Source organism: Triturus cristatus, chromosome 4_1, assembly GCF_964204655.1.
Source record: "Triturus cristatus chromosome 4_1, aTriCri1.1, whole genome shotgun sequence".
In the NCBI taxonomy this organism is placed as follows: domain Eukaryota; kingdom Metazoa; phylum Chordata; class Amphibia; order Caudata; family Salamandridae; genus Triturus; species Triturus cristatus.
The window spans coordinates 233,737,313-233,751,047 of NC_140585.1; the positions used below are offsets into that span (position 1 = coordinate 233,737,313).

The 13,735-nt window shown below is 42.1% G+C and overlaps 1 protein-coding gene across 3 annotated transcripts in view; it reads left to right on the top strand.

Annotated features, from left to right (window-relative positions):
- Positions 1-13,735, top strand: part of LOC146854177 (aldo-keto reductase family 1 member B1-like) — a 348,624-nt gene that overhangs the window by 164,047 nt on the left and 170,842 nt on the right. For all 3 annotated transcript variants that reach the window (XM_085650520.1, XM_085650518.1, XM_085650519.1), the window contains one exon: positions 6,350-6,456. In XM_085650520.1, the coding sequence (XP_085506646.1) occupies positions 6,350-6,456 (107 nt within the window). The remainder of the gene's footprint in view (positions 1-6,349; positions 6,457-13,735) is intronic.

The following is a 13,735-nucleotide window of genomic DNA, read 5'->3' on the forward strand; positions in this document are numbered from 1 at the left end:
ATAATCATTGTAAATTTTTGTAACTCTCTGGTAATTCTAGTTTAACTAAATGCCTAATATTTGGATAAGTGATCAGATTAGAAACTTATAGGGTATAGGGTACAGGGCAGGAAGGCCTTTGTAGCTTTTTCTTTTTTCTTTTGGATTGCCGTGGTGTTTAGCAGCGATGGGATCACGCTCACATCCATCCATAGGACTGTGTCCTAAAGCCCGATTTCAGGGAAGGGAGGGTTGGCTCTTGCAGAGGCTGGGGGGTGGTTTGGGGTTTGGGAGGGGCAAGGGTCATTGGGTAAGGTGTAAGGTTTGGGAAGGGTTGGGGAGCAATGGTAAAAAAAAATTCATGACAGTAACATGGGAGAGTGTTGGCGATGAAAAGGTTATGTTTGTTTCACTTGTTGATAGTCAAGGTGTAAAAATGTTCAATTACTGGCTAAGTAGTGTCAATGGCTATCCTCTGATTTTGGGGAAAAATAAAAAAAAAAAGTCAGTATGAAACGTAGTATTAAGATCTGCTCATTTAATGTCTCAGGGCTTAACTGTAGCAATAAAAGACGCAGAATAGCTGCAGAAATACGATATATTCGTCCTGATATTGTATGTCTACAAGAGACACATTTATCTTGGGACAGAAGGACATTGGTAACAGATTTGGGCTATACGCTGATGGTTGCCTCTCAACAAACTAATAATACCAGAGGGGTTATGATTCTTTCTAGAATTGGATATTGCACGGTGAGTCGTAAATTAGCGGATAAATGGGGTAGGTGGGCTTTATTAGAAATTATAGTATCTGGAATGGCTTTTACCATCTGTACAATTTACGGCTCCAATTTAGATGAGGCTGAAGTTTTGCAACAATTAAATATTGAACTTGCCGATTGGAAAACTCCGTTAATTTTATGTGGAGATCTCAATATTAATCTGAACACCTGCGAGCTAATGGCTGGTTTAGAACATTATAATGGACGCAAACCACGCGTATTTAAGGCCCTATATGATTTAGTAATTGATCATGGGTTGATTGATATATGGAGTAAATGGCACTCTACTCTCCCGGGATACACTTTCTATTCTGCACCTCATAAGAAATTTGTTCGGTTAGATTACTTTTTTACGTCCTTAACTATACAACATCAAACTAAGATAAAAACCTTCCCCAGAGTTACCTCGGATCATTCCCCCATATTACTGGAATGCTCTATCTTAGGGGACTATAGAGATATAAGGAGCTTTTCATTTGATAGGAAGCTGTGCTTAGACGAACAATATAGAATTTATATGAGGGGATGGATGACAGAATTTTTTAAAATTAATTTAGGTACCGCTCACATTTCAATACTTTGGGACACTTTCAAGGCTTGTTTTAGAGGAGAAGCTATAAGTTTTGGTTTATACAACCAAAATAAATTACGGTCTCACATGGGGGAGCTTTATGAATCATTAAAGACTGCAGAAGTAGAGCTTGCTAAAGTAATAAAAAGACCGGACAACGCATCACAGATTACTATAGCCGAAGCAAAAATTGCACAATGTAAGGCGATGATAACTGGGGTTTGGGCGGAAGAGAATGCTCGGAAATACTTAATAAATAAAAGACATATTCATGAATATGGTGAATCTATAGGTCGCTCATTAGCGTTAAGATTAAAAATGAAAACAACTTCTCGACTGATCCCCAAACTACAAGATCAATTCGGGATAGTACAAGAATCACCAACGGCTATATTAGATATCTTTCATCAATTCTACTCTGACCTTTATACCCAGCAATCAAAGTCTAATGTAGTTCAAATTCCGGATGTTTGTATAATAAATCAATTAACCGAAATAGAGGCAGAAGCCCTGGATAGCCCTTTTACTATGGCAGAACTAGAGATTGCAGTTAAGAACATTCCGAATGGCAAAGCTGCCGGTCCAGATTGCATCCCGGGGGAAGTTTATAAATGCTTTTTTGAGTCAATGAAGCCTGTGATGCTAGAAACATTTAGGATGGCACAAAAGGGAACTGCCCAAAATACATGGAATGAAGCATCCATAGTAGTGTTTAGTAAAAAGGGGAAACCACCAGAGCTACCTGGCTCGTATCGACCAATATCCCTACTTAATTGCGACAGTAAGCTTTACTCAAAGATGATTTCGAACCGTTTATCCAAAGTTATCTCGTCATTAGTTACAACTACCCAACACGGTTTTATACCTAAAAGAGGAACGGTGTCTCATATTAATAAGGTTATTACCTTATTTGATATTGCAGAAGCTGAAAAGAGAGACTTGGCATTGATACTGCTCGACGCAGAAAAAGCTTTTGACCGGGTAGAGTGGGATTATTTATGGGAAGTGATGAGAAGAATGGGATTTGGGAAAGCTATTTTAACTGCAATTCAAGTTTTGTACAAAACTCCTAATGCGAGAATTGCTGCTATGGGTCTTAAATCCGATAAGATTAATATCACCAGAGGGACACGACAAGGGTGCCCTTGCTCACCTTTACTTTTTGCACTGTATATCCATCCTTTTATTATTAGTTTACAAAATTCGCTCCATATTAAACCGTTTGTAGCTTCAGGTATTCCTCATTCTGTATTTGCATATGCAGACGACATTGCAATAACGACAACTGATCCCAGGGAATCAATAGTGGAGATTGAATTTTTAGCTAGAACTTTTGGAGCTATATCAGGGTATAAACTAAACTCTGCTAAAACCCAAATACTATGTACAAAAAGCATACAGTTTAACGAATCACGTGTAACCGAAGAGGTTACTTATTTAGGCATTAAGATCAGAACTCAAATGTCAGAGATAACTGACAGTAATTGGAAAGAAATTACACTTCAAATCAAACAATCATTAGATAGATGGAGCCGACTTCAACTATCAATAGTTGGTAGAGGAAATATCATTAAGATGAGTGTTCTTGCCAAGATATTATATCTATTTCGTAGTATTCCACTTGAATTTTCTCACAAACAGATACAGCAATTACAAACTATCTGTGGAAAATTCTTCTGGGCTCCTGGTAAGATTCGAAGAGGTATGAAATGGCTAACACTTCGAGAAGAAAGAGGTGGACGAAATCTGCCTGACTTTTTATATTACTATTATGTCTGCTTTCTGCAGAAAATGAGTTACATTTTGACTGGTGACCCCCCGAAAAATGAGGCGGAAGCTCCTTCTATTTTTTTTTTAATGCTGGGAGAGCATGCTAAAGGGTGTTTATTAAAGGAACTGGAAGGTCACTACTATAAGCATACTCGCTTTAAGGTATTGGTCTCAGCGTTTAGAGTGTGGAGAAATATTAAGAAATTGATTAATTTTGGTAGAATCTCATACTACACACCTTTCGATGCGGATAAAATACTCCCCTCAGTCTTTTGGGACAATAATGCGAAAATTTGGGTCAAAAAGGGGATCTCCAAAATTGGTGATTTATATGACAATAAAGCAATATTTTTAACATATGCTAAGCTGATAGAGAAATATCAGCTCTCTCAATCCTCATTTTTTAAATATCTCCAACTTCGAGACTTTTGTTTTAAAAATCAGATAGCGACATCTTCTAATAATATATTAGAAGGGATTCGCCTTCAAAAAAGGATTGCTTCACTTTATCAGGCTTTGATGGAATATAGAAATGATGATTTACATAAATATAATTTGTATTGGATAGAACATTTGGGAGACCCTCTAATTGATATATCTGAATCTTTAAAATTGTCAAAAGAAATTTGTCTTGCCGCTAATCTAAAAGCTCAAGTCTATAAGACGCTCTTTAGGTTATATTATACTCCTAAACGTATGGCAAGTTGGGGAAACAAATATGATGGAAAATGTTTTCGTTGCGGGGACCCGGACGCTGATATAGCGCATATCTTTTTTTATTGTATAAAACTCTCTGATTTTTTTAAGGGAATTGAATCATTTGTATCGTTGCTACTAGCATGTCCTTTTAAAATTTCACCTACACTTATGTTACTGGGAACAGGTGATAAAACGGATAGTCATTTATTAGATCATAAGTATTTTTTATTCCTCGCAATGACTGTGGCACGTTTATGTATTGCTTCAGAATGGTTATCTCCAGACGCTTCTACTTTTGAAATTTGGAGATCAAAGCTCTATCGTATTTATGAAATTGAGTGGAATTTATATGCATTGAGGGGAGCTAGGAAAAAACGCATCGGTTTATTAATTTGGGGAGCGTTAACAAATTTTTTAGAGAATGGTTAAAGTCGGAGATACGGGATTTATTTAGGAATTAAAAATTTTGTATCCTTTCAATTAATGTTACTTTTCCACTGCCAAAATATGTATGTGATGTATGAACTTAAATGTACTGTCATGAATAATAAAAAAAAATAATAAAAAAATGATCGCCGGTTTAGCGGAAAAGCGGCGATAATGGGCTTGATAATATGCCCTTGAGAATTCCAGTAGAAGTCCATGCTCTGGTGTGAACATGGGCTTCGATTGGAATTCCCCAAAGCATATTATCAAGCCCATTATCGCCGCTTTAGCGGCGGTTTTCTGCCGCTAAACCGGCGATAATTTTAACGCCGTCCTTGATAATATGCCCCCAAGTGTCTGTAAATTCATTTTTCGAAAACCATGCAATCGATAGAGCCATATCTCCTAGGGCCTTTTAGCACTTATGAATGTTTTTTACTGACTAGGTTTCGCATTGATCTCTTCCACCTCCTGCTATCACAGCCACAGTGGCGTAGCAGAGGCCAGATCCTAGAGTCCTGTGGCTGGACATGCTTCATTTTTTTATATTTTGTAAGTATTATGGACTCCCCGGAAAACCTTTATCATCCCTATCTTAAAAAGGTTGAAGTTTAAGCAGCTGCGACCATTACAATTGCTGTCTGGTGACACTATTCTATGTGTTCTTAACTTTCTGAAATCAGTGAAGTTTAGAGCCTGTTGCGATTAATTGATAGTGGCTTTTAAATGACGGCATAGTTCTCTATTAGGTATCCCGGTGATACACATAGGCTAGTTAGGGACCTTGGGTTCATTTTCCTTTCTGCCCTTTACTTCCAATGACTTACTGTATATGCACTATATAATATATTTTTATGCATTGCATGAGATTTTTCGGTGAGATTTGTTATTTATGAGATTATTGTACAAATACATTGTATCAGTTTACTTTTTTTACTTAAAATAGTTTTAGAATACTTTTATGGTTTATGCAGAAACCTAAAAAAGTGTGTTTGATAACGATGAACTATATAAACAATTGTAGGAATGCCAGTGTATCAAACAATGCTACATTCAAATTAGTTCAATATAATATCCAACATAGACCTTACCTGAAGACTCTAAATTAAACAAGATTTACTACTTCTAAAATAAGACACTGCCTTAGTTGTGGAGAAGTGGGCACACATTGTATATGTATTCTGTTGTCCTGTAGGATAGTAGCTGAAAGAGGATTATTATGACCAAGCAGCATCCCATCACAGAAACACCCCTCAACTAACAGTCAAGCATGGTAATATCAATATATATACATATATAGTAATATAATCAAGATAGTAATAGTTTCTACACCCAAAGACAGTAATATGAGATGTAGGTTTGTAACCATGGGAACCCTGCTGACTTTCTGCCGCTTAGCCATACACTAGCTACATCCCTTTGGCCCAAAAGGGGAGGTCTGGGGGAAAATCATCTCATGCAATGGGCTCCTGCAGAAGAAACCCATATCAGGACTAGTAGAAGATGAAGAGGATTTAGGGAAGTGGATGGTAGTAGTTAAAATAACTGACATAGCCTTTGATTATAGACCACCTTGAATTCATGGAAAAATGCTGAGACCAAATCAAACTGAGTCTATGGAAAAACCAAATCGTACATGGCCAGATATGGGAGGGTATGGAAATGACAAAAGGGGGAAGGTAAGGAACTCGAAGAAGGGAGTCTCACATCAATGACAAATAGGAACACCAATGGACGGGGAATGGAACTGCAATCCAGGTCAGTCATAAATGATAGATACTAAAGTAATGTAGTGCAAATAAGCGGGGCAGTTGGGGCAACATGCCAGAACCCCAGATAGACGGCATGACCAGAGAAGTGCCAATGCAAGCTTGATATAAATACATCATTTTATTGCTGAAAGACAGGTGAAGACTGATAATATTTTGGTAAAGTTGTTAGGTAATGTATTGGCATGCACTTGATAAAAGAATTAATATAAGTAAAGATGTTATTACAGGGACTAAAGTTTGAGTGTGCTTTAACACCAAATGACTCTTAAATTCAGCATTGTTAAACCAGTGCTTCCCTTGCTCATCTTCTTGATAGCATAAAGGTTGACCTGATTTAACTTTACTTTCAGGTTGAGTGCCACCCATACCTAACCCAGATCAAGCTTGTGGAGTACTGCCAGTCTAAAGGTATTGCTGTGACTGCCTACAGACCCTTAGGCTGCCCTGGCAGACCATCGTGAGTGCCTATCATTTTAATTTATTATGTTTATTACATTGTATACTTTTAATTGACACTACAATCTAGGAGTTTCAATCAAATGATAAACATTCGCAGTTATTAACTTTTCAGAATCAAATGAATGAACCATGTGGAAGAAAAATATCTCTCCAAGCTCCAAGTCTACAACATGCTCATTAAGCAATAATGCGCAAACGTAAAGCAATTTTGCAGCTCAGTGAGACCAAGCTTTGCCTGACCAAGCAACCGCGCATCTAATGTTAACTCTGTCTCTAATTTCCTTGACTTTTATACATTTTCTTCACATCTGCGGTTGAAGCAGCATACATGCGACAGAAACAAAAAATGTATATAACGGTACTGACAAGTGTTGAGGTTTCTCAAGAGAATAACAACAAGGACCTTGAAAAGAGATACAACAACGAAGATCTCAGATGATGAGCTAGTTGAATTCAGTATACATGCTTCATAGAGCAGGCATCGAAACCAAGGCAAGTATATCAGAGGCGAGAGAATACAAGCACATTAATATACACATTGATCTAAAAGTAGATCTCTTACAGTTTCTAGCGACCTGTATCTCCATTTGGAGGATTTTGCCTCAACAATGTAAATGTGCATGCACTTTGATAATTGATAAGCACTGTCCCTTACCAGTAATGGCGTAAACAGCTAATAGCTGACATTAAGACGTTAAACATGTTATGTGTGAATGCATCGCCAAAAGCAACTAAGGCTAACCACGCACCGCTGGTGGATTTGTTGAAAAATAGCACCAAGCAAGCAAAACAAGCTGTTATCAATGACCAACTTCACAGCTCAGGAAAACCAAATTACCACTAATTTACAAAACAAATGTATGAAAAATCTAGACACATCCCTTAAACTATTAAGTAAGAAGGATAAGACCAAAAAATCTAATAAAGCATACAAAAGCAAACAGAACAAGCATTGGCATAGCTAATAGGTCTCGCCTTTGGGACGTTATAAGTGTTTAGTTATGCAGCACAATATCCTTGGTGGAACAACATCAACTGTTGCATGGCTAAGCACTTATAAGGTCCCAAAGGCGAGACCTATTGGCTATGCCAATGCTTGTCTGGTTTTATGTGCCAGACAGAATATCCTGGGGTCCAGCGGTCCCGGGCTGGTTGCTCACAGCAGCTCCTTGTTTCTGTGTGGTGGCACACACAGGTGACATGATGGTATATGCAATAACAAAAGAATGATGCTGAGAAGGGCTTCTCCCACGCATTTCTCCTGGCTGTATGAATTTATTCCCAGGAGCCAAACAGCAGAATCAGTATAACAGAGCAGGCATACCAGAATCCGCACGGAAGCGTCAATGCCTAGGCAATCATACCTGCAGCTATTGCTAATTTGCAGTCATGTCTCATGACTGTAAGCATGTCAGTGCTACCAAGGGTTCTCCAGCTGTAGCCCTTAAGTCTGAGAGGAAACCCCTAATGAGCACTCATCAGATTTAAAGCCACAGAGGTGGGATGTAGCAGTGTCGGGCACAGTTCCTCTTCGGGCAGTAGGAAAGTAAAGGCAGGCGAGTCTTTGGAAAAGGGCTGGAAATTGATTAAAACGTGGACATGTATGAAATCCACTGTTTATTAGCTACTACACAATTATGTGTCTAACTCTAGGAATGCACAAAACAAAACAAACTTCTTCCGTCCTTTAAATTTCCTCAATAAAGCTTCACAAGGCCACTGCCATTCCAGGACATCACTGGAAGTGACATAGCAGGACATTTCACCCCTGATGATGGGTCAATATATATTTTTTAGACAATCTTTATTGGAAGTCCAAGGCCGCAATATGTTAATGAACAGTGGCTGATGAAAGGTGTATGCATTTCTTCAATTGGATCCTTCGCAGGAAGTGCCTGTTCCGAGGTGTCATGGCCTACACCCTGTTCCTGTTATTGGGGGCCAATAAGTCCCTGTCACTCTCGTCCTCCCTTTCCCCTGCTAATATTCCTTTAAGCTTTCCCCAGGCGTCTTCCTCTGTGACACTACTTTAACAACAACTTCAGGAAACCAAGCATCAAGTCCCATTGCCCCTTCTCCTCGTTCTGACTCAAACACTCATTTTCTCCTCAAGCTTCATCGATGTCAGGCATGCTGTACCTCTCAGACTGGTTTCTGGGATCCTTTCCAGGAAAGAAGCAAGAACATGGCTGTTGGACCAGGTGAGTACTGGAGAAGCAGTGAGTCACAAAACGAAGACACGCGCGGGTGATGCGACAGTGCATGGGAGCCCAAGCATGTCAGGCTGCTTCACACTTTCACATTTGTGTCTGTGCTAGAGTTTCCTCTTAGTACTGGTGCAGAGGAGCAGATGACACTCATTAAGTTCGTCCCACGAGGGAAATCAGCTACTGGGGATCCAAGTCATCACACGAGTCCTAAGCTGCAGGCAGCACCTCACTTGTGAACACTACAGCCTTTGATATTGGAGCAGCTTGAGATTGCAGCCTTCTTCCCAAGCAGCAGACCATGTCCCCCCAAGAGGTACTTCTATATTTGCAGCCAGACATGTTCTAGGGAAATACTTTCATACTATTTTTATTTAGAATGTTAAAAAAATCTCCCCCTGACTTGGAAGGATAAGGGTGCCGAGCGTAAAGAGATTTATGAAAGAACCATCTGCAAAATACACAATACAAAAGCCTGGTCTTGAAAGCTGTAGGTGGATTGGAGGCTGACCGACTAAATATCTTTAAAAAAGGTGTGTTTGCCTTAGCTATGTATCCTTTTTGGCGTCAATGTTTGATCCAACCTATGCCCTATTAAGGGCCAACGATTAAGGAAATGTGCAGCTCCCATACATCTGCAAGCTCAGTTGTCTGTGCAGATGAAAGGCGACAAACGAAAAAGGGCAAACCTTGCAAACCGGTGCTACCATCAAGACGTTTTTCCAATAAACAGGAACACAAACTTGAAACAATCGCGGTAAACATCAAAGCGGCCGTGCGGCCGTGAAAGTAATCGTGGTCAAGCGCAGGCACGCGCCCGCGCACATGCACTGTAGCTCTAGGCTAGCCTGGTAGCACTTTTTGGAGCCCTCTCAAAAAGTCTCGCCAGACCAGCGCATGCGCTGGGTCAGGCGAGACCTAAAAAACACCTACAAAAACAGGACAACCTCAAAGACACCAAAGTTAATCCCATATTTACTCGCAGGTGAGATGAGTCTGCCCATGAATTTAAATCTCATAATACCACAATTCCTGAGAAGGCACTCTCAATGAGATTGTAACCACTCCCAGCTCCGAAGTAACTACTTCGGTCACTCCACTAAGGACAACATTGTATCTCATCACTTTCGTTGGTGCTCAGTTTTAAGGAAAAGTACCCCGATTAAGGGATGAGAATCTACAAAAGAGAGATTGAAAATATCCCGATGTTTTGACTGTCTTTCAACAAAAAGGTTCTTATACAAAGGGGCACCGTTGTATCCTTAAAGGAACACAGGAGCAATTGATATACCATACAATGTAAACAGTGCAGTTCACATCACAATACACAACGACACTGCTATGTGACCTCTAATGCTGCAACCAAGAGAGACGAAGACTGGAGCTGGCTCCCATCAATGCTAGGGTCTAGTGCAAGCCAAAACACCTAGTGCACCAATTCGGAAAATAAGCAACAAGTTAGTGTCCAAGCTTTATAACCATTCTATTGTGGCATGTGGATGGCTTAACAAAACCGCTACAAAACACAGACTTAACCTCTTTTATAGGAAAAAGGGACATAGTGTGTCTCTAGGAAACCTGGTGCAAAGACATGGTTCTTGTAACGTTTTAGCAAGGGATCTCAATACCAGCAGTATTATATAGGAAATATCGTAGACCATCAGGAGAATTGTCAATTAATATATCAACAGCCATTAAAGTGAATTTAAAACCACTAAACTCTTCTCACTTCTTTCAAGCAGCTATATTTTAAAATATTGAAATAAACGAAAATTTTTAAAGCATCTTATTAATTAATACTCAATTAGAAATTCACAACACAGATCAAAAGGCAGCAGTGAAGCAGTTCTTAGAAGAGATTGAGAAACTTGTGCATCATTATTCAGGGCTGGAAGTGATCGTAACTGAGAATTTAATTTAATATTCCTCAACCATTGCCTGGGTATATCTGAAAGAAACGTTGTGTCCAACGGAGAGCCATTTTGACACATCAGTAATCCGTCCGATTGGGTAATCAAAAAGATGACTGTTTCACCTGTTTGTCTCTAATATCCTTGGCATTGTGTGATAAATTTACAACATATGGAAGATGGTCTAGTTTAGACTATACCTATGGCATTGCTCTACTTTTAAACAATGTGTTGATTACTTAATTGCAGAAAGGTTGGACAGCCACCAGCCAACTCTAACAACTCCGGATTTGTATGCAATGCGAGCTGATAAACTGCAATGTTGGTTACAATGACCTTAGGAGAGTGAAAATGGAACACAAGAAAAGCAGAGAAGCTAACAGTACGGAAAACATCAGTTAGTACACAGGCACTTAAAACACAGATTTCTATTGTTTACAGTGCCTTTATAAAGGCCACCAGTTGTGGCCGAAAATGATCAAATCACTACAAGTAGAAATGCCAAGTGACAGCAACGTCCCTCTCACTGACAGGACAATACAAGCAGGGAGCAAAAAGTGGTTCACGCAGGAATTAAAGATCTGAAAAAGTAGAATGGAGGAAAATACAAAGGAAATGCACCAATGGAAGTAAAGATCCAAACATCCTGCAGACATTGCAAAAGGTTACAGCCATTTATAAGAAAGGACTGTGGTAAGGGGGTGTGGCCAAGCCGCCGACCAGGATGGCCACGTAGGCTTGGAGCTCTACCGCTTTTTCCTTTGTTGGGCTCATCATGGCGGCGTTAATGGCGAACCAGAACTCCGACGACACCATGTGAGGTGTAGGAGATATTGGTGCAGCTCATGCTGGGGAAGACAGGCGGATAGAGGCTAGCGGCGCGACCCGCCTGAACTGATTTGGTGTGGCCTACTGCCACGAGGGAAGCCAGGACCTTGAGTCGCGAGCCAGCCAGAGCGAGGACCTGCAAGGCTGTTGGGAGCTGTGACCGGACGGCGGGCATGATGCGGTGAGAGGTTGCGGTGGGGGATTGGATGCTTTTTCCACTGGCAGCGGGCTGCACATGCCCTCCCCCCCGTGACTACGCCCGTCCTGCCTGTCTCCCATCCCACCTTGGCGTTGCGGTGCTGGGGACCCCCCCTCCATCTCCTCTCTTCCAGCGCATCAGGTCGGGCCGTGTTGGAGGGCTGGGCCCATTCGGGCTGAGGGGCATCCTACCGAGGCAGCATACTGTGTTTGGGGGCCCTCATATGTACCAGCTACGCTCCAATTTGCACCATGGGGGCCACCCCGAGGACTGAACTTGCCACTACAGTGCCTGCTCGCGACAACAGCCTTGATGGGGGCAGTTGATTCCTCCTGGCCATCTCTGACCAGCTCACTGTAGTGAATGTCAAGTCTTGGCCTGTGACATTTCTGGGACAGCTGCTGGGCACTGTTGCTGTTGAGTATGCACTGGCTGCTGCGATACGGCCACATTTACGCTTTTGCTGGATACACCTACTGGAGTGTATGTGCTGCGGCCTCGTGAAGCGCTAGGCAGTGGCATTCCTTATCCACGCTTGGGGGGCTGCTCCTTACCGATCACTGAGCTCTCCACCTCAAGGCTTCTGCGACGCCCGGGATTGCAGCACATCGAGGACGTGGAGAATGGGACACAAGGACCCCAAACAAAGCACCCTATCCTTCAAGCCACCTGGCACTGCTGCGCAGCAGCCCACCATGGCGGAGGGAGGTGAGTCACATGCCGCTGAGGTAGCTGGGCCCGACAGCTTGCTGGCGGAACTGAGGGCTGGCTTCAGAGCCTTGGACACCCGGTTTGATGCTCTTGACAGAAGACTGGATTCCACGGGGACCAGGCTGGACTCACAGGAAGGTTGTCTGACTGTAGTGGAGGGTCGAATCTGAGATTTGGAGGTACGCGGCCCAGACAGCCAAGAAGTATGAGAGAATGGAGAAGCTCCTTATGTCTGTCACCATCAAGAATGAGGATTTAGAAGCTCGTGGGCGGTGGAACAACATCCGTATTAGGGGGGTGCCCGAATCCACCAACAAGGGGCGCCAGGACTGTTTTGTGGAAAAGCTTTTGACAGATATGCTTGGCTATGAATAATTTACCACAACCTTTGTTCTTGAGCGTGCACATCGTATTTTTGGGCCACGACCCAACCCAGGGTGCCCACCAAGACCGATCATAGCCTGGCTCCTGAATTTTAGGGATAGGGCACTGCCTTACGGCTGACACACGAGAAGGGCCAGCTTGAGTGGCAGGGCTCCAGCATATCCCCTTACCCTGATTTCACTGCCATAGTCCAGGAGGCACGTAGAAAATACAGAGGGGCGAAGGTGGCCCTGCGGAAGATGGGACTACGATATGGGATGTTGGACCCAGCACGGCTGAAGGTGGATGTTGATGGTCAGTCCTGAATGTTCGACTCTCCCCAGGACGCCCAGGAGTTTTGTCAGAAGTATTCCAACGCTGCGAGGAAGAAAGGCACGGCATTGCCACTGCATACCCAGGACTACTGGACTCCGGTGCCAGTGCAGACCTTTTTTCCGCTAATTAGTCACACTAAGCCTGTTTGCAAAATTCCAGTAGTATGATGCAACGTTCCCTCTGTTTTATGCTGCACCACTGTGTACTCGTGCTTGTGGCACGTTATTATGCCACCATAGACCCATCGCAGGCAATTATGCAGGCACCCTATGCCAATAATAGGGGAATCAGCGGGGTGTTGCCACCCCCCCCCCCCCCCCCCGGGGCAGTTGTGCATGTCTCAGTTTGTGCAGGTTCACAGTATAATTTGTGTTTGTTTGTATGATTCTCTCATCATGGTTCTAAGGGATGGGGACTTCCCCCCAGAGTTAGGTGTGGGGGATGGGTGGTGGGAGGGGGAGATTTGGGTTTGTTGGTGAATATTCGTAACTCGCTGTTATTGTAGATCTCAGTTGCAGTGTTGCTTATGTAGCCCTGATGCCAGTAAGTCAAAAAAACAGGATATAGATTAAGGTTAATAAGGTTGTTGCAGAGGCCAGTGTGGTGCTAATGTCTTGGAATGTTAGGGGTTTAAATAATGCCCGTAAGTGTGAGCAGGTGACCAACTACATGCAAAGATATCATGTGGACATTGCATTTTTACAAGAGGCTCACCTTGTGGCA